Source organism: Oncorhynchus clarkii, chromosome 12, assembly GCF_045791955.1.
Source record: "Oncorhynchus clarkii lewisi isolate Uvic-CL-2024 chromosome 12, UVic_Ocla_1.0, whole genome shotgun sequence".
NCBI classification, from domain to species: domain Eukaryota; kingdom Metazoa; phylum Chordata; class Actinopteri; order Salmoniformes; family Salmonidae; genus Oncorhynchus; species Oncorhynchus clarkii.
Window position 1 is genome coordinate 40,831,410 of NC_092158.1, and position 21,839 is coordinate 40,853,248.

Sequence of the window (21,839 nt, forward strand, 5' to 3'; positions counted from 1 at the left end):
GTCACAACATTGGCCAACGTTCAGATAGAAATGTATGATGTATTTTTGTTCTACATCATACATTTCTATCTTTATATAGACTAAGCAATCACGTAATCTCTAATCATGGCAATTCTATCTGCAACATTCCACAATGTTTTCGTACTGAACATGGCCCTAGACTCCATTCAAATACTTGAAAAAACGCTTCCGTACTTCCTGTATTCCTTGAAATAAACTGGCATGATTGGTGAGGTGGAAGCAATACGGTGACACCTCACTTTCACCAAGCCAACGGTGTCAGGTGAGTGGTTACTTTCAGGAAGTCAGAGAGAAAGAGCGTTTTTCCCTTTCTCATGGCATTTCTTGAAAATCGTTTTTTTGTTCCCCCGACTTCTTTCCTGAAATAAGTTTCATGGCACATTACACTAATGAAAATGTCAATGTAAACGTACATAGGAATTGGTCCCACATTATCATAGCATTTGAACATACAGGTCAAAAGCCACAGCAGTCCAGCTTTTTTGGGGTCAAGAGAAACCCATATCTTTTTTTTTTATTACATGGTTAGGAATGGTTTATACACATTTAATCAGAAACTGTGTCATTTGAACACACCTCTTTACATTACAGAGCCTTGTGGAGTAAAAGCACTTGATGTCTATTTTGAAGAAAACAAAAAAGTTCGGAACAGACAGTTTACAGAACACTTCAAAAGATCAATGTACAACAGATAAAGCCTTGGTCAATTCCTTTCTCAGGAACTTTTCAGTGCTGCCACACCAATGAAATCCAAGATAAGAGTACATTGCATGCTTGTTTCAGGTCAAGAAAAAAATATATTTTTCTTCATTAATGATGTTCGGTTTTGAAGACAAACCGTGACTGCAAGTCATTTGAGCCAATTGGGATTGGAAATATTTGATAATGTCCAAAGTTGTGTTTGTGTGAAATAACTTTTGGTGTAGTGATCATGAGTTAATCATTGGAATGGATGTTGTTTTTCCTTGTTTGTTTGGGGATAACATTTTATTTTGCATTAGTCACATGGAGAACCAGTGAATGAGGAGCCTTGTGAAAACGATGTGGACACAACTGACCACCTCCATTTTCACCCCCCCCCGAGCTGAGTTTATGCACTAACACAATGACGCAGCGGTTTAGTCATTTCACAGTTTACAAACCAGTTACATTGTCAGTACTCTTCCTGTGTGTTTTCCTTGGACTGTGTAGTGAAGGAATGGCAATGGACAGAACTAGGACACGAAACCTTATGCTGTCACCTCCTAGAACAGGCAGACACTGAGCAGGATGGAACGCGTGCTGCCATTTTGACGTTTCAGAAGGCACCGTCTTCTTATTTTGTTTTCTTGTTTTCGTCTGCTCATTGCTTTCATGGTTTTTCATGGAACTTTTTTGTTGTCTGTACTATTAGCTATACCTTTCACAACCAAACTATGCATATTTTAATTCTATGACAAAGAACACGTATTCACACTAGGATATTCACGCATTCACAGTGCACAAGCTTGCAGTCTAAAGTATGAGAAACGCTGTACAAAAAGGTCAGATTTAATATTTTTTGATTTGACCAAATCCACACCGGAGTACTATGGCTTAAATAAGAAATGTATAAATCCGGCCATTACATTTGTTTATATGCATAAAATATGCTGAAAAACACTAAACATACATTTTTATTCCCTTGCATTTTGAGATGAAGCTCAATCAATCACTAAATTGGAAGTGCTGTTCGCAACAGGCACAGTATTCTGAAGTTATGGGACAAAGCCATCAAATTGGGGAATAAATAAGACTGTTTCTAGGCTATTTTAAGGACTTCTGTTCATACATTCAGCTGCTACCACTCATATCCGGCCTTTGATTACATCATTCTCCCATAAGCCATGCTACTCTGTATGCCCGTCTCTTCCTGTGACCCCTTGGGACCTGCAACATTTCCGGGGTTAAAGCTGAGCCCTGAAACCCCTGGAGTGGAACAGGTCCACAGCTCATCTAATAGGATCATTCATTAAGAAGATATAGAGGTGTGTGTATTTGTGTGTTAGAGAAAGTGTGTTCATATATTTGCCAAAACAAATTAACCAAAACATTTAATCTTAGAGACGATAAATTGCGAAACGCTAACCGCCAACTCCGACCTCTTTAACTGTGGAATAAACATTGTCTCTCTGCTGTGTCTTCTTTTGTTTTTGTTGTGTCTACACAATCGTGGGACAGAGTAAACACAATGTAAACATTCAAGAACAAAAATAAAACAAAAGACAACCACATAAGAAAAAATATGCTCTCTCTAGTTCTCAAATTATACATGAAAAATAAAGATACAATAACATGCAAGTTACTTCTGCACATTATTTAAACACACAACAAAAACATGAAAAAAGTACCCAAAAAATCCATTAGCAGTGGAAATAACGATGGCATTACTGTATAACAAAAGAGAACATAACTGGAGATAGTGTGTGGGTCAGGTGTGTGCACATCGTAAAGGCATTGTTCTGAAGTAAAGCTACAACTCCCATGGTTATCTGTGCCAATGATACTTAGCTTCTGTCCCATTTAAAAGACTGGTAACGTTGCTGTTACATATAAAAGGAGGTCAAGGAGAGTGAACTAGAGGTAAGGATTTTCCTTCACGTGAACACAGAGAAAATGACAAACGGAATAACAGAGAAAGAAACACTAAAGCAGGTGCATTAGGTCTTATTCCCGCTCTACATGTCTAAGAAACTCATCCTTTGCTCGGAGAACTCATAGAAGACACTGAAGAAAAACACCCTTTTATTGAGCTTTTTGTTGTTTGACGGAGTGGTGTGTGACGTTTTCTTTCCCTCTGGAGGTCCGTGACCGTGGTGCACCCGACCCCCTCCCTTCTCGCTCTCGGGATCATGCTTTGCTCTCATTGCCATTTGTCTTTGCAGCTTCGTTGGGAACTGTCTTAACCTCAGACAGGGCTTTCTTCACCTCTGTCGCTGTCTCCGGGGCTTTACTTTTATCGCCGGTCATGATTTTACCGCTGAAGGGAAGGAGAGAACCACACAAAAATAGAGATTCTTTAAGTGATGAATACCAATCTCTTGCAGCACACAACTGTCTGTTCTAAGCGGCATTTCGTCTTTAAAAAAAAGGAAAAAAAAACAGTTGCTTCAGGTTTTTGAGGCAACGTGTAGCCCCTGGAACCAAATGCATTTCACACATAACAGGATCTGCTCTGCTATCCTATCCTGACATCAAAGACGGTCACGCAGATGTCACAGCCGTTTCATGGGAGAATGCATGGTTATATTATATTGAGAGAGCAGAGATACAGTACATGAGGGAACGGCACACTGGAACAGAACATCAATACGAAGCAATACTGGGAGGCGGTACAGATGGTCTGACTCGAAGGAGGAGCGAATGATGAATGGGGAGAAACGGAGAATGGAGAAAAAACTTCCAACATTAAGTCAATGACTGTTCTACATCACATCCACTTCAAGACTGCAACAAAATTACACCTCATTGTCGTTTATCCCTTTGGTCTGGTGGTCACTAAATGTGTCACTGATTACTATCTTTCATTCTATCCAAAAGTGCAGTAAAGTACATAAGCTTTGTGACTGGGCCAGACATTTTTTCCTAGTCGTGCAGTTTCACAAGTCATGCAAATCGCACTTTGATAATTAAATGAAATGAAGCCTGACTTGTATCTCATCAGATGTGACAGAGCAGTCTAGTCCACTCTAGTCCGCAAATTGCTTTTCCCTCTATGATTAGTCTGGGGTTAGTTTGTATTGATTGACTGTCAAGGGAAAAAAAAACTAACTTTTGGGCCTGTATCTGTCAGCCTAATCATAAATGCTAATGAATGATCAAAACGGATCAAGCTGTAGAGCTGAGAATTCTGGAGTGAATTGGCATACGTCTTCATTGGCGCGTTGTGCCTCAGTTGACCTATGCTTTTCATCAACCCCTGGTACCATGCCTTCCTGTTCAAATTATATTCTTCAAATAAACACTTCAGGTGATGAATAATGACTATGGGCTAGATAATGAGGATGGACTTGGCCTCTCTCTGGTAATAACTAAGCCCGAGGACTCCCAGGCTAACTGAGTAGTACGGTACTCTGTATGGCAAAGAACCATGTGGGAGAATTTCACCTACCATGGCATCGTATCGTACCTGGGAAACCATCTATTCTACTACCAGGGTAACTCATTGATGAACAGCCCCTGTATAAAAGGGCAGTGACAGAGTCAACAAGGAACTGGGGTAACTGATGATTGCTGATAAAGACGTGAGTCTCCATTAGTGACAGATGCATTGTGGGTCATTATGGCGGCCTCAAAGCGAAAAGGGTCTTAGGTTACTATCTACACCATCCGCCGGTGGACTGGGCTTTGTTGGAGTCCACCGGGATCTGGCTCCTACTGTCAGCCAGACTCCACAAAAGGTAACTGATCCCAGAGATTTGGGCTTGATCACTACAGCAGCAGGACTTCCATTACCTTGTCCATAATAAACCTCTCTGGGAGGACTGCTGCTGCTGGCCACAGTGGGTGACTGCCCGGCTGGCTATGCATGTTTCAAGACCACCACCCACCGCCTTGCGGCTCAGCGGGGATTAGTAGCATCAGTGAAAATGTGCATTCCTCTTTGGCAGTGTCAGGGCCAAAGCACTCTGCCGGCCACTGTGAAAGAGTGGGAAACCTCAGGCCACCTTCAACCTGGCAAGGAAAGGACTATTACAGTGGATATTTTGTCACCGCAGGGGTAGCGTTCCCTGTCAGACGTCTGGTGCTGTATCGCCCTGCGGTTGAACGTGTCAGAGTAGCGTCCTCATAAAATGGCCAGGTTGGCTGCCGGAGGAAGTTATAGGGTCATTGATCTCAGCACTGACTGACCTTGGCAGTAGAGAGTAGCACAGGAATGGTATCAACGGGGACAAATAACGTTTGTGTAGCAAAACAACCACCAAAACAAATAGCAAGTCAGGCAAATTAGCCGTTAGACCAGGGGTGGGCAATTCCAGTCCTTGAGGGTCTGAACCACAGCTAACACACCTGACTCCAATAATCACCTAATCATGACTTTCAGTTTAGAATGCAATTTGATTAATCAGCTGTGTTTGCTAGGGATGGAGAAAAAGTGTGACACCAATCAGGCCCCTGTGGACTGGAGTTGCCCATCTCTGTGCTAGACAATGAAGATAAACTGGGAGCCTGAAAGGCTTTTCTCCACGAATCCTGCTAAGGTGACATAAACGTAGCTAATTAGGGTAACGGCCTTGGATAGCTATACAAGTGTAGTGTTGTTATCGCCTGGAGGACAAACTGCCATTGACAACCATGATCATTGATGACAGGGTCTGTTAAGCAGCCTGGCCTTAGCCAGGGCAGGGGAAACTAGGCTAGCCTGGTCTGGACTGGCTGAAGGGTGAACTCTGCCCCTGTTGCTATGGGAACCTTGGTGTGGATAATATTGGGAGGCAAGGAAGATAAATCTCAGTGGAACTCGATAGCTGTCCAATATAACGATATAATGGATGAAAACAGAGGAACCGAGTAGTTGTCTGTTTGTTAGCACCCAGATGTGGAGGAGCAGTTACATCTGCCAGCTGCACTTTACTGTAGCTACATGTCAGCTGGAGGGGAGAGCTGTGTGTGTGTGCGCACATGTCAGCTGGAGGGGAGAGCTGTGTGTCTGTGTGTATGTCAGCTGGAGGGGAGAGCTGTGTGTCTGTGTATGTGTACAATGCTGTGGGGGGCCAAATCATCCTGCAGTCCCGCAGTTTCATTCTGCCTTAATATATAAACAGTCCTCCATTCTGAGATGGGAGAGTGTAGCGGCTCTGTTTGCTTTCTGCACTGATTAAAGCAGTTCGCACATGGGGCCCTGGGCTCAGAGCTGACAGCGGCAGACATAGAAGCGTGAGCCCAATACTCAAAGGCAGCAAAGGGAGGTGAGGAAGGGGGGGCGAACAAACTGTTGAGCAACGAAAAGAGAAGGGGGAGGAAGAAACAAAAGTGTCTTGTAAATATTTGAATAGTCCCCATTCCTGTTCATGCCCTGTGGACATCTATGTTTGCAGCCAAGTTCGGCAGGTCCCAGGTACTAAAGAGGCTGGTGTTTATGCATGCCCGCCACAGCCAGAATGCAGATAAACTAAGTGCCTATGTTTTGGCTGAGGGGAACCATGGGAAAAGCAAGAGGGAAAAGCATGGGAAATGGGGAAAGCAAGAGCCCAATGGGCTTTCAAACATTGATGATCCGAGGGTGTCCAAGGTCAACCTCTTAGGTGTGGCCTTCGAAACCAGCCTTCAGGGCTGTCTGTCAAACAAGTCGGACAGCCAAGTCAAATAAAAGTACCATCTAAGGACTGTCCACATAACAAGGCTGGCATAGTCTAACACTAGTCCTTTGAATGTACAGAGGGATCAGTATTCTGTAGCACAGCCTGCGGAGGAGAATATTCTACCTCCGCAGGAGAGGAAGAAGGTGTCCTCAGTGGACAAGCTCAGGAATCTTGTAAGCCTGTAAGATGCCTGGCAAGACTGGTTGGTTGTCGTGTGGCAGACAAATCACTGTGGAGCCCGGGGAGGAGGAGATGCGTCAGACCCGCTAGACTTATGAAGATATATCTGCCCGTTCAAGAGTCATGTTTCATCATGCCGATGATGAGAGCCCCGTTGCCACGAACGGATACATTAAGTCCTGACATTCATCACTGATCTCTGTTTTATGTTTGGGGTGTTATGGGTGAAAAGCATGGGACAAGAGAGAGGGTGCAAGAGAGCTCCTGGAATACCGCTCTACAGAGCTCGCCTGATCATTCTTAGGGTTTGCCTGAGATAAGACTGAAATGTACGAGCTTCCGCCGAGAACAAAGCCCTTTCATACGGCGCTGATCGAAATGGCTTTGTATTGTTGCGAAGAAAGATTGTTTTCAGGAGATAACAACCGCAGAAATGATTGTGGCAGTAATATCAGGACCATAATTCCGTCGTATCTATCAGATTTGGTAAAACTTCTGATGTGAGAGAGAGAGAGAGAGAGAGAGAGAGAGAGAGAGAGAGAGAGAGAGAGAGAGAGAGAGAGACCATCACTATGAGAACAGGACACAGTAGGAGGTGGTGATAGAGGGTGAGCGAGGACAGACACAGTAAAACAGACTAGGAGGAGGAGGAGGGGGGGGTCATACTCGTCCTGGGCGGGTGCAGCAGTGGAGTCTGCCGGGGCCTTGGAGCCTTTGCCTGGGGCATCAAACACATCCTTGGCCAGGCCGTCTATCTGTAAGTCCTTATTCTGACTGCTGGTGGCGGAGGGGCTTTGGACAGACTCGGGCTGGCTCTGTGGTGCGGCATCGGCTGTGGCAGAGGGGGGGTTGGAAGGGACCTTGACTGGCTTCGAGGATGGGGCTGTGGGGGTCGGGGGCTTGGGGTCAGACGAGGGTGTGGCTTTAGGAGCCTCGCTTAGGTCAACGAGGGGAGCTACGTCGGATTGGGTGGCACGCTGGGAAGCGGGGGTGCTAGGTTTGGCCGTGCTGGACTGGGGGACGGGGGCAGGTTTGCTTTTAGGGGACGTTTTGGGGGCAGTTTTGGACTCAGCCGGGACAGGGGTTGGGCCAGCTGCGCTGGAAGTGAGAGTGGTGCTCTCGCTAGCTGGGCTGTTCTGGGTTGTGCTAAAGCTCTCAGTGACAGGTTCAGAGTTAGTGGCGACAGAAGGGAGCAAGTCCACCACCGTGGCGGTAGTGTCAGCAGCGGGCCTGTGAAGAGAGGAAAGCAGGAAAGAGAAGAGCCATCGAGCCGCAAGAATGTGAGAGGAAAAAGAGAGCAGGGAGGGGTAGGGGGGTGAGGCCAAGGCACAGACAGACATCCAGAGTGAGTGCTACATGCAGTGATAAAGCAAAGAACTAGAGATTCAAAATGTTAAAGTGGAGTGAGGTTTTGACATAGACACCATCTTAAGCAAACTAAAGAAAATGTAATCAAAACAGGTGCTTAAGGGTTTAGGGTCCAAGTTATTAAATGTTCGAGGCTGTTAGTACAACAACTATTTTTGCTACCATCAGTGTAAACAACAAACATCCGAGCACATCTTCAGTATCAGGTTTTGATGTTCCATTCTCCCATTATTTGAACAATTAGTTTAGCCAATATGTCAGCAAACACATGATCAAAACACTCAACTGCTGCCATTATGGAATAAGAAGTATGTTTTATGCATAGACATATTACATGATTAGTATGGGTTTGCCAGTGTAGGGCAACCCCAGAGCAGGGGGTCTACCCACAGCCAGTGCTGAGTACTCACTCAGGCTCAGTCAGAGGGGTGGTCTCGTTAGGCTCTGTAGGCCCCCCTCCTTCATGGTTAGGAGTGCGCTCCTCCTCCGTCCTCACCTCCACAATGGGCCCCTTGGACTCATCCTTCCTGTAATGGGAAAAAGTATTTTAAATAAATGTTGGTGCAGTGCAAGCACATTGTAGTGAGTCATTTTTGTTTTAAAAATCCTGCACTTCTGCCCTGTCAAACTGTGGTCCGTTGTCTGAGAGCAGCTACTGTGGGATGCTGGATGAACAGGACACTCAAATTGCATACAGCATTTCAGAGAGAAGAGCAAGGGAGCCAGGGAGCAGATAAGAAGAGAGACTCACGTGAACGCCGCCTTGCCCTCCTCGAGGTCCTTGCTCTTGGCTCCGGGTCCGGACTTGCCGCAGAAGTTGACGGCAATGCACATGACGAGGCCGCACTTGTTGAGGAAGTAGCAGGTGACGTCGACGCCCACCAGCAGCAGCACAAAGACCACAATGAGGATCCCCACGATGGCCCCTGTGCCTAGGCCTGAGCCGCTATGCATAGTGTCTGGAAGGAAGGAGAGGGAAGGACGAAGGGAGGAAGAGAGAGAGAGTAATAGAGACCAAAAGCGTGGAGAGAAAGTTAGAGAGGGTTGGAGAGAAAGTTGGAGGGAGGAAGAGAAACGGGGAGAGAGGGAGTTAAAGAGAACGTTGGAGAGAGAGGACGAGATAGAGACAGAAACGTTGCATTAGGGTCCGTATTAATCTCCACCCTTTCATCCATAACTTCATACTGTCAGACTGCTTCTCTCCAGGTGTCAAGTGTGTTGTTGTTCCCTGAACAGGCTCTGGGCCAAGTCATTACATATTCTACTAAAAATACATCAGACTGATGCTACACAGAAAGAAACAACTAATTTTGATCTGTTAATAAGACTCTAAAAATAGGTTGATAATCAGATTATCAAAAAAATACACACTTGGGCCGAGAGAAATCACAACGCATTGCATTAGTTGCATTCAACCAATAAACAACGGTCAGTTACTATCCAAGTTAATGTTAGACACACAACATGTATCAGCCATCTAAGGTACTATATTAAGAGGTGAGCAGATAAATATATTACCCATATTAGGGTCACACACCAGACATGCCCATCACGACATCCTACACTAATCAAATCTAAACATCAGAACATAAAGGAAGTCTAATGGGGTATCAATCGAAAAATCATAAAACAGTCAACCATTGGAGCACCTGGTTCATTAAATAAAGATGCTTGTTTTATCATCACTTCCTATATGGGTCTATATGCCTTTATGACCCCATATGGGTCTGTCGCTTACCCACTCTCATTATTGTTGACAGTTGTAAGACAAAGCAAAAGGCAGTGGAAAGACAGTAAAATCAATCAAACATTATGCAAATATGTTTAAATCTCTTTTACATAGATGAATCCTGCACACAAACAAATAAACAATGCGGAAATAAAGCCTATAAGAAGGGCACAAAACAAAGGCGATGGATTGTGTTTTCCTGAAGCAACAGTACTTACCAGAAAATGAATATCCAGGACTATGTAAAATACTACAATATTAATAAGAATTTACAATAGTCACATCCCTTGACTTTTTCCACATTTTGTTGTTTTACAGCCTGAATCCATTTAACTCAATTTAATAATTGAGATTTTTTGTCAAAGTGGAATTATGTTTTTAGAAATGTTTACAAATTAATAAAAAGGAAAAGCTGAAATGTCTAGAGACAATAAGTATTCAACTCCTTTGTTATGGCAAGCCTAATTAAGTTCAGGAGTAAAAATGTGCTTACAAATCACATAATAATAATAATAATAATAATAATAAGATAGGTAAAAATAAAAAAGCAAAAAAGCAAACAAATATCCATTTGAGCATGGTGAAGTTATTAATTACACTTTGGCTGGTGTATCAATACACCCAGTCACTACAAAGACACAGGCGTCCGCCCTAACTCAGTTACCGGAGAGGAAGGAAACTGCTTAAGGATTTCACCATGAGGCCAATGGTGACTTTAAAACAGTTACAGAGTTGCTGTGATGTTGCTGTGATGGGAGAAAACTAAGGTTGATCAACAACTTTGTGGTTCCTCCACAATACTAACCTAATTGACAGATTGAAAAGAACAGAACACAAATAAGCTCTTAGAGACCTACCCAGAATGAATCACAGCTGTAATTGCTGACAAAGGTGCTTCTAGAAAGTATTGACCCAGGGGTGTGAATACTTATGTAAATTAAATATTTATGTATTTCATTTTCAATAAACATTGCAAACATTTAAAAAAAACATGTTTTCATTTTGTCATTATGGGATATTGTGTGTAGATGAGTGAGAAATAATATACATTTAATCCATTTTGAATTCAGGCTGTAACACACCAAAATGTGGAATAAGTCAAGGGACATAAATACTTTCTGAAGGCACTGTATGTATCTCTCCACTACAATGGATGACCATGTATCCACACTGTTAATACTCTGCCTTCGACACACACACACCACACATGATCATGAACAGAATTAATACGAGCTTGTAACCCAACCGCAAAACTGTTAAACAGATGAATGTTTCACAAAAAAAGTATTACTATGCTTTGTGTCAAATCAATCTCACACAATCAAATTTGGAAATCATTTGCAGCTAATTTGCATTCAGTAAACAGACACACAATGAGATCGGAGATTTGATCAAACAGAATAATCTAAAACTTAATTCAAATCAAACAAGAGCATTTGGAGTATGGTTGATTTGACACATAATGCTCTACACATGGCAAACAGGTTAGATAGAATTATGATGACAGAACAAAATTCAATTCCAGTTTTTGTTAGCTCTGTTAGGTGTCAAATATGAGACAGTTTATATTCTGAATTAAAGCAACACACAGGCAATCCTCGATTTGGACTTACTCTTTGCTCTTGTCATATTAAGAATATCAGGATGTCCAAATGTCAGACTCACACACCACACAGTATTCACAGTAGAATCAATGCAACAAAATGTACTTGAATAATTCTATGATTTACTGGAAAACCATCACTTATCAAACAGGGTAGGCTTCAAGGTAGGCATTTATTTGGGTCATATGAACCATCATGTAATTTCATTGACATTGTTCCCTTTCTGAGTTCAATGAAATGCACAAGAAGGAAGTCTTTCATTTAAAAAATAAAAAATGTAAAAAATCAGCAAAGTGCTCATTCCCATTGAAATGTGTTGAGGTTTTTGCTCCGTCTCGTATTCCAGCGTTCCCTCCAAACGACCAGGAAGCCTGGGTCTTATCTTACTGTAACACACACAGTGATTTTGGCAAACAGTAGCCGACGTTTGGGCTCCAGTATCACTGGCTTACAAATGTGTGTAAGGAGACAGACTCGGCTGCACAAAGAGGATGTGCATCTTTATGCAAATCCACTCTATATACACTGGTACCTTGAGAGGGAGGATACTTTGTGTGGCAGAAACACAAATTCACACACACACACACACACACACACACACACACACACACACACACACACACACACACACACACACACACACACACACACACACACACACACACACACACACACACACACACACACACACACACACACACACACACACACACACACACACACACACACTTGATTGATCTATTTGTATAATGTAATCGTCTTGTCAGACCGGAGTGTATTATATCTGTCACTTCTTTGAAATAATGTTGTTGACTGCATACGGTTTGGTTGTAGGCAAATATAGAAAGCTATTCTATAATTTCACCAGTCTACATTAAGCATAGAGAGGGATGATATAACAATAAGTAAAACAAATATTAATTGGCAATAGTTGACAAAGATTTAGCACCATGCAATATATACTAATACTGTACGTTGCAAATGGAACTTTCAAATCATATCAAAATCTAATCTGGGAAATGATAGTAAATGGTCAAAAAGGTCATCATCTAAGTGAGTCACCAGATTTCAGCCAAAATGGATACCTGTGGTATACATTCCTATAAATCTAGTGCGAAGTGTTTCTGCCTCTGATGAAACGGCTTTAAATTACAGTTGTTGATATAACCCTCATTATAAACTGGGTGTTTCGAGCCCTGAATGCTGATTGGCTGACAGCCGCGGCATATCAGACCGTATACCATGGGTATGACAAAACATGTATTTCTCTTGCTCTAATTATGTTGATAACCAGTTTATAATAGCAATAAGGCACCTCTGGGGTTTGTGGTATATGACCAATATATCACGGCTAAGGGCTGTGGACAGGCACTCCGCGTTGCAGCGTGCTTAAGAACAGCCCTTAGCTGTGGTATATTGGCCATATACCACACCTCCTCTGGCTTTATTGCTTAATTATACCCCTCATATGGGTAAAGCTAATGCATTGGAGGGCAGCTGAATTATTAATACCATGCACCAGGGAGCTGATAGGAAAATACTTTTCAGTGACTGCTGCAGTGCTGGGGAACAACTCTTAAACAAAGTCCTGGCAAATCACTGGCTTGGCTCCAAGCTACAGTGAGCAGCAATTAGCTGTAAGGCATAAGACCTCTAAAGAGAAGCAGCGTACAGCAGAGCGGCCAATTGTTATTTCCTCTCACATTGATTCGTCATATTCTCTGAAAGTCTATAAAGTTGAGTCAACCTCTGTGGCGGCAATAGCTCCGACCGGCAGCTCTTTATTTACTGCTGTTGCTAAGAGTGGGAGAGAGCATAAGCATCTACCTGCAGGGCAGGGTGACAATTCTTGTTTTCCCGCTGCATCTTAAGAAGTGCGATAAATCACATCACACATTTTAACACCGAAGGGGCCGCCTCACAAAGCTTTCTCGGAAATGGAGAAACAGAGCCATGCTGTGTCAACAAGGAGCATAAAATATATTTTTGACGCACCTTTTTCATATCTTGCAGATAACAAACAGAATACAGGAAGTAGGACAGAAACACAGTCAATAAAGCCAATTGAAAAAATTCTCCAAGAGATAATAGTAATTACCGTATGAAGCATCAGTGTTCTACCCAGTGTGCAACATTTTGCATTGGATGTCATAATGTTGTCGTTTTCTGGTTGTAAACTGGTTTTCTGGTCAAATTGGAGCAAAGTTAAGACATCTTTTATGGCATCAAAATGCCTGGAAAAGACAAAATATTGTGGTTGTAATATGGTCACTGGTCCCTTTACAGTTAGTATGCAACCTGACCATGTACAAGGACGTTGGTCTGACATCATTGCAACCAGTTTTGCCCTCTGGGTGTGACTCCGATTGTATGAAGCACAGTGGTACAGTATGGTTAAGCTTATAAGGTACTGTATGGATTAAAAAAGTGAACATATGGGTACCCACAGAGGTTCTAAACTATGCACATATTGTGCTTGTTATCTCATGACAGTTAGCTCTTCCTACTTGATATCATAAAAGCCACAACTATCAAACTCGATCTCAACCGGCAGTCACCTATGAAAACTTGCCGGATGCTTCTGAGGAGTGGCACTTGCTTGTATGAAAAAAGAACCAAACAATGTGATTGGCACATGCGAATCCAGGAGCCAAACTCCCGGTGCATCACTTTATTACCTTCCGAGTCAATTTAAAATGGTGGGGGAGACCAAAACTGTGAGAAGACTCATCACAAAATGCTAATCTGAGTTTTGAACAAAGGACATCTATCACTCTTTCCCAAGGCAGGGTGTTTTAAGTGCAGCCAGGCTTTAGGGACAGTCCTAACCTTAGTTTACAACCCCAGAATGGGCCGCCACAATATAAGACACTTTGTTAAAGCTTCAGACAAGCACAAGATATGGGATAAAACAACCTTGGCATTTCTGAGGATGAACAGTCAACAGAATTCAGCACTGTGTCACACACTTGCATTTCAGAATGTAAGTCTAGAGCTCTAGCCGTTATTATGTCGAAAAAACGTACAACTATTTTGTCATATCTTCTTAAAACCTACAATGATTACAGCATGGAAACACACTGGTATGTACTTACAAAAATGTGTCATATAATATCATTATTTCACATTACTGAAAATGACGGACAGATTTGTATTAAACAGCTGTAGCATAAATGTTAAGCATTTTCTGTTTTCAGGTAAAAGAAGAGCAAAAAGAAACAACCAAAAGAACAGCCTATATTTAGTTTTGAACTTTTGAAAAGATTATGTACACAAAACATGTTTTGAATGACCGTCAAACAGACAAGGCAGTAGCTCGTCCTTCATATAGCCATCCCTTTCAAAATGAGCCTTGTGACTATGAAAAGAAGACTCAAGAAAAACTTGAGATGTCTTAATCTTCATGACCAATCTTAACCAATACAAAATTCCTCTGAAACGTGTGCCTTCCCTTTTATGTACAATGGGAACAATGACAATTTAAGCTTGTATCCAGATACACATAAGGTAGGCACAGTTTTTTTTCACAATTTCCCAATAGGACTCAATTCCATTCGGTGGTATGACAAAACATTTTCACAAACAATGCTGCCTTATTCAAATCCATATTTTTTTCATTATGCAAAATAAACATGGATGATAAAAAAATTAACATTCAGAATGATATAAGTATCAAGCACCCCATTTTAACCATTTAACATGAAACTGATATCTTGATTCTTCATCTTGTGTGTGTGTCTGCACAAGGGTCAAAAGGCATAGAAAACAAAGGGGTCTGGCCGAGATTTGAAAGGCCAAGCTATCCTCTCTCATTGAGCGAGACACAGTTTATGAGAGCAAGAACACAGTCAGCGTGGAGAGCATGAGGGATGCCAGAGTGTACGTCACACACGAGGAACCAAGGGTAGCTGAGGCCAAAACACACCAAAGATTGTTCACAGAGATATTCACAGCAAAAAATTGGAAAATACAATTTTACAACAAAAAAATACAACAAAATAGTATGTATGACAAATGTTATGGTCCACATAGTGCCCAACATTACACGTGAAGACAGGACAAGGACAGAAGGGGAGGTGGGAGAGAAGAAGGGAAAGGGAGAGAGAAAAAAAAAAGAGATAGAAAATAGGTCATAAATACAAAAACGCAAGTTTGAAAGATTCATTGAGAATAAACAAAGGAATAAAAAAGCAAATCCAAGCAAGTTAGAGGATCAAAGTAATACTAAAAAAGTATGTTAGTAGCACAGCACATGACGTGTATCACAGCAAGCAAAGGTGAAAGGTCAGAGAAAGTTCAAAGGTGCTGGGTGATGGGAAATGTTGAAAAAGACGCATACAAAAACACATATGTTTGTATCAATTAAATGATGGGCTATCCCCTGAACGTGAGCACACATCCAAGAGAGATCAAATCAAATTTTCCATGGCAGGTAGAGTTGCCCAAGCAAAACACACATTCAAAAACTGGTGCAATGTCAAGGCGATATCAGATGGCAGTTGGAATGGATTAATGGGTGATCTCATGTTACTAAAACTGCAAAAGTGAATTGCTTTTTATAGCTTTACTCAATGTCAACCTTAGCTGGGGAGATTTGGATTGGTCAATTTAGAACTCCAGTGGTCCTTGCACACAGTATTGAGCATGCTCAAACCAATGAATCACGTGGGTCAATATTTCTAATTATTCAACCTTTCCTTATTTTTTTACTTGACCTGCACTGAGGAACATTGATTGAAGTTTACTGTCTGTCTGTCTGTCTGTGTGTGTGTGCGTGAGTGTGTGCGTGAGTATATATATATATATATATATATATATATACACAGTGCCTTGCGAAAGTATTCGGCCCCCTTGAACGTTGCGACCTTTTGCCACATTTCAGGCTTCAAACATAAAGATAGAAAACTGTATTTTTTTGTGAAGAATCAACAACAAGTGGGACACAATCATTAAGTGGAACGACATTTATTGGATATTTCAAACTTTTTTAACAAATCAAAAACTGAAAAATTGGGCGTGCAAAATTATTCAGCCCCCTGAAGTTAATACTTTGTAGCGCCACCTTTTGCTGCGATTACAGCTGTAAGTCGCTTGGGGTATGTCTCTATCAGTTTTGCACATCGAGAGACTGGAATTTTTTCCCATTCCTCCTTGCAAAACAGCTCGAGCTCAGTGAGGTTGGATGGAGAGCATTTGTGAACAGCAGTTTTCAGTTCTTTCCACAGATTCTCGATTTTATTCAGGTCTGGACTTTGACTTGGCCATTCTAACACCTGGATATGTTTATTTTTGAACCATTCCATTGTAGATTTTGCTTTATGTTTTGGATCATTGTCTTGTTGGAAGACAAATCTCCGTCCCAGTCTCAGGTCTTTTGCAGACTCCATCAGGTTTTCTTCCAGAATGGTCCTGTATTTGGCTCCATCCATCTTCCCATCAATTTTAACCATCTTCCCTGTCCCTGCTGAAGAAAACCAGGCCCAAACCATGATGCTGCCACCACCATGTTTGACAGTGGGGATGGTGTGTTCAGCTGTGTTGCTTTTACGCCAAACATAACGTTTTGCATTGTTGCCAAAAAGTTCCATTTTGGTTTCATCTGACCAGAGCACCTTCTTCCACATGTTTGGTGTGTCTCCCAGGTGGCTTGTGGCAAACTTTAAACGACACTTTTTATGGATATCTTTAAGAAATGGCTTTCTTCTTGCCACTCTTCCATAAAGGCCAGATTTGTGCAATATACGACTGATTGTTGTCCTATGGACAGAGTCTCCCACCTCAGCTGTAGATCTCTGCAGTTCATCCAGAGTGATCATGGGCCTCTTGGCTGCATCTCTGATCAGTCTTCTCCTTGTATGAGCTGAAAGTTTAGAGGGACGGCCAGGTCTTGGTAGATTTGCAGTGGTCTGATACTCCTTCCATTTCAATATTATCACTTGCACAGTGCTCCTTGGGATGTTTAAAGCTTGGGAAATCTTTTTCTATCCAAATCCGGCTTTAAATTTCTTCACAACAGTATCTCGGACCTGCCTGGTGTGTTCCTTGTTCTTCATGATGCTCTCTGCGCTTTTAACGGACCTCTGAGACTATCACAGTGCAGGTGCATTTATACGGAGACTTGATTACACACAGGTGGATTGTATTTATCATCATTAGTCATTTAGGTCAACATTGGATCATTCAGAGATCCTCACTGAAATTCTGGAGAGAGTTTGCTGCACTGAAAGTAAAGGGGCTGAATAATTTTGCACGCCCAATTTTTCAGTTTTTGATTTGTTAAAAAAGTTTGAAATATCCAATAAATGTCGTTCCACTTCATGATTGTGTCCCACTTGTTGTTGATTCTTCACAAAAAAATACAGTTTTATATCTTTATGTTTGAAGCCTGAAATGTGGCAAAAGGTCGCAAAGTTCAAGGGGGCCGAATACTTTCGCAAGGCACTGTATATATATATATATATATATATATATATACAGTGGGGCAAGAAAGTATTTAGTCAGCCACCAATTGTGCAAGTTCTCCCACTTAAAAAGATGAGAGAGGCCTGTAATTTTCATCATAGGTACACTTCAACTATGACAGACAAAATGAGAAAAAAAATCCAGAAAATCACATTGTAGGATTTTTTATGAATTTATTTGCAAATTATGGTGGAAAATAAGTATTTGGTCAATAACAAAAGTTTATCTCAATACTTTGTTATATACCCTTTGTTGGCAATGACAGAGGTCAAACGTTTTCTGTAAGTCTTCACAAGGTTTTCACACACTGTTGCTGGTATTTTGGCCCATTCCTCCATGCAGATCTCCTCTAGATCAGTGATGTTTTGGGGCTGTTGCTGGGCAACACGGACTTTCAACTCCCTCCAAAGATTTTCTATGGGGTTGAGATCTGGAGACTGGCTAGGCCACTCCAGGACCTTGAAATGCTTCTTACGAAGCCACTCCTTCGTTGCCCGGGCGGTGTGTTTGGGATCATTGTCATGCTGAAAGACCCAGCCACGTTTCATCTTCAATGCCCTTGCTGATGGAAGGAGGTTTTCACTCAAAATCTCACGATACATGGCCCCATTAATTATTTCCTATCAGTCGTCCTGGTCTCTTTGCAGAAAAAGAGCCCCAAAGCATGATGTTTCCACCCCCATGCTTCACAGTAGGTATGGTGTTCTTTGGATGCAACTCAGCATTCTTTGTCCTCCAAACACAACGAGTTGAGTTTTTACCAAAAAGTTATATTTTGGTTTCATCTGACCATATGACATTCTCCCAATCTTCTTCTGGATCATCCAAATGCTCTCTAGCAAACTTCAGACGGGCCTGGACACGTCTGGCGCTGCAGGATTTGAGTCCCTGGCGGCGTAGTGTGTTACTGATGGTAGGCTTTGTTACTTTGGTCCCAGCTCTCTGCAGGTCATTCACTAGGTCCCCTCGTGTGGTTCTGGGATTTTTGCTCACCGCTCTTGTGATCATTTTGACCCCACGGGGTGAGATCTTGCGTGGAGCCCCAGATCAAGGGAGATTATCAGTGGTCTTGTATGTCTTCCATTTCCTAATAATTGCTCCCACAGTTGATTTCTTCAAACCATGCTGCTTACCTATTGCAGATTCAGTCTTCCCAGCCTGGTGCAGGTCTACAATTTTGTTTCTGGTGTCCTTTGACAGCTCTTTGGTCTTGGCCATAGTGGAGTTTGGAGTGTGACTGTTTGAGGTTGTGGACAGGTGTCTTTTATACTGATAACAAGTTCAAACAGGTGCCATTAATACAGGTAACGAGTGGAGGACAGAGGAGCCTCTTAAAGAAGAAGTTACAGGTCTGTGAGAGCCAGAAATCTTGCTTGTTTGTAAGTGATCAAATACTTTTTTTCCACCATAATTTGCAAATAAATTCATTAAAAATCCTACAATGTGATTTTCTGGATTTTTTTCTTCTCATTTTGTGTACCTATGATGTAAATTACAGGCCTCTCATCTTTTTACGTGGGAGAACTTGCACAATTGGTGGCTGAATAAATACTTTTTTTGCCCCACTGTGTGTATATACATATATATATACACACACACACACACACACACACACACATATATATATATATATATATTCCTCAAAAGTAAACGTCTATGTATACACACTACATGAGCAAAAGTATGTGGACACAGCTGTAAGCATTAATATGGAGCTGGTCCCCCATTTGCAGCTATTAACAGCCTCCACTCTTCTGGGAAGGCTTTCCACTAGATGTTGCAACATTGCTGCGGGCACTTGCTTCCCTTCAGCCACAAGAGCATCAGTGAGGTCGGGCACTGATGTTGGGCGATTAGGCCTGGCTCGCAGTCAGCGTTCCAATTTATCCCAGAGGTGTTGGATGGGGTTGAGGTCAGGGCTCTGTGCAGGCCAGTCAAGTTCTTCCACACCGATCTCGACAAACCATTTCTGTATGGACCTCGCTTTGTGCACGGGGGCATCGTCATACTGAAACAGGGGCCTTCCCCAAAGTGTTGCCTCAAAGTTGGAGTCACAGAATTGTCTAGAATGTCATTTTATGCTGTAGCTTTAAGATTTTTCTTAAAGCAAGAGGCCTAGCCCAAACCATGAAAAACAGCCCCAGACCGATATTCCTCATCCACCAAACTTTACAGTTGGCACTATGCTTTGGGGCAGGCAGCGTTCTCCTGGCATCTGCCAAACCCAGATTCGTCTGTCGGACTGTCAGATGGTGAAGCGTGATTCATCACTCCAGAGAACGCGTTTCCACTGATCCAGTCTAACGGTGGTGAGCTTTACACCACTCCAGCTGACGTTTGCATTGCACATGGTGATCTTAGGCTTGTGTGCGGCTGCTTGGCCATGGAAACCCATTTCATGAAACTGCTGACGAACAGTTCTTGTGCTGTTGTTGCTTGCAGAGGAAGTTTGGAACTCAGTAGTGAGTGTTGCAAAGACGATATTTACACTTCAGCACTTGGCAGTCCCGTTCTGTGATCTTGTGTGGCCTACCGTTTCGTGGCTGAGCTGTTGTTGCTCCTAGACGTTTCCAATTCACAATACCAGCACTTACAAATGACCAGTACAGCTCAAGCAGGGCAAAATTTGGACAAACTGACTTGTTGGAAAGGGCGCATCCTATGACGGTGCCACATAGAAAGTTACTGAGCTCTTCAGTAAGGCCATTCTACTGCCAATGTTTGTCTTTGGCGATTGCATGGCGGTGTGCTCAATTTTATATACCTGTCTGCAACGGGTTTGGCTGAAATAGCTGAATCCACTAATTTGAAGGGGTATCCACATACTTTGTATCTATCTATCTCTCTATCTATAAATATATCTATATTGGGTGAAAGGTTTAGAAATTATTGCACTTTTTGTACATAGTCCCCCAAAAGTTTTGGGACAAATTCACTTATGTGTGTATTAAAGGAGTAAAAAGTTAAGTACTGTAATTTTCTCACTCATTATTCACGATTCATTCACGATTACCCATAATCATGGTATAATCCACATTAATATAGAAGTGTTTAGAAACATTCTATTCTTATTGTTTTTTTAAAGTATTTACCATTAATTTCTATTGGGCACAAAATAATCTTAAAAATGACCAAAAACAGCAAATGCAATCAACAAGCTTGATGTAGTCATTGCGTGCTATGAATATTGGACCAAATACTTCACTTTTTACTAATTTAATACACATAAGTGAATTTGTCCCAATACCTTTGGTCCCCTAAAATGGGGAGATTATGTACAAAAAGTGTTGTAATTTCGGTTCACACAATATGGATGAAAATACCCTCAGATTAAAGCTGACAGGCTGCACTTCATCATTTCAAATCCAAAGTGCTGGAGTACAGAGCCAAAACAACAACAAAATTGTCACTGTCCCAATACTTTGAGCTCACTGTATATATGCCCAGTAAGTAAACAAAAAAGGAAAGTACATTTCATATCATCTGCACTCACCTATATTGATCTAATATGTTGCAGTACCAATATATAACACTGAGAGAGTCTGGATTTTTGACACAGCAGCTGTTGGGTCGTTCCACGAAATGGGCGCCTTGAGTCCATTTGATATTTCAAGTAGAAATTATTCACCAATATTGAATTTTAAAAGCCTGTTATATTACACGAAGTGCACTTTAATATAGACCACATGGAGAATTGAATAAATCAGATTCTTCATATGAATAAAGGTTTGTTGAAGTGCCTTTTGACATGTCCCTCCGTCAACCCCATGTCACTTCTAGGAAGATGTCATGTTATATTAGTGATTAATTTACGTCTTGTCGGTCATTTTAAGGCCAAGCCTGTTATGCAAACAATTGACCCCTTTAAAACAATGGACCATTCCACCAAGTTAAATTATTCACAGCAGGTGACATCGTTTGGGTTTTCTGAACAGCATGGTTTAAAAATAAGTCAGTCTTCACTCTCTTTCTGGTCTATTTATAATTGTTCTCTCATCTTTCACTGAGGTGGTCGAGCTCAACCCGTCAACCCTGTTCACTCAGTCAATGGTAGGAAAACATGAATTTGATTTAACTTTCATTATGTGTGGAACATACGTATAGTTCCTAATTTCATGAACACCATGCTCTTCACCACATTAGGAGTAATGCCGG

The 21,839-nt window shown here is 41.9% G+C and overlaps 1 protein-coding gene across 6 annotated transcripts in view; it reads right to left on the reverse strand.

Annotated features, from left to right (window-relative positions):
- Positions 1-348: 348 nt before the first annotated feature.
- The window catches only part of LOC139423206 (neural cell adhesion molecule 1-like), a 304,932-nt gene continuing 283,441 nt past the window's right edge, over positions 349-21,839 (reverse strand). For 2 of the 6 annotated variants that reach the window (XM_071174944.1, XM_071174943.1), the window contains 4 exons: positions 8,641-8,848; positions 8,300-8,416; positions 7,188-7,751; positions 349-3,019 (listed from right to left, as the gene is read on the reverse strand). In XM_071174944.1, coding sequence (XP_071031045.1) covers positions 2,890-3,019; positions 7,188-7,751; positions 8,300-8,416; positions 8,641-8,848 — 1,019 coding nt within the window. In that variant the 3' untranslated portion in view covers positions 349-2,889. Of the gene's footprint in view, positions 3,020-7,187; positions 7,752-8,299; positions 8,417-8,640; positions 8,849-13,181; positions 15,131-21,839 lie in introns of those variants that run through there. The other 4 variants (XM_071174946.1, XM_071174945.1, XM_071174948.1 and 1 more) reach the window with 2 other exon arrangements.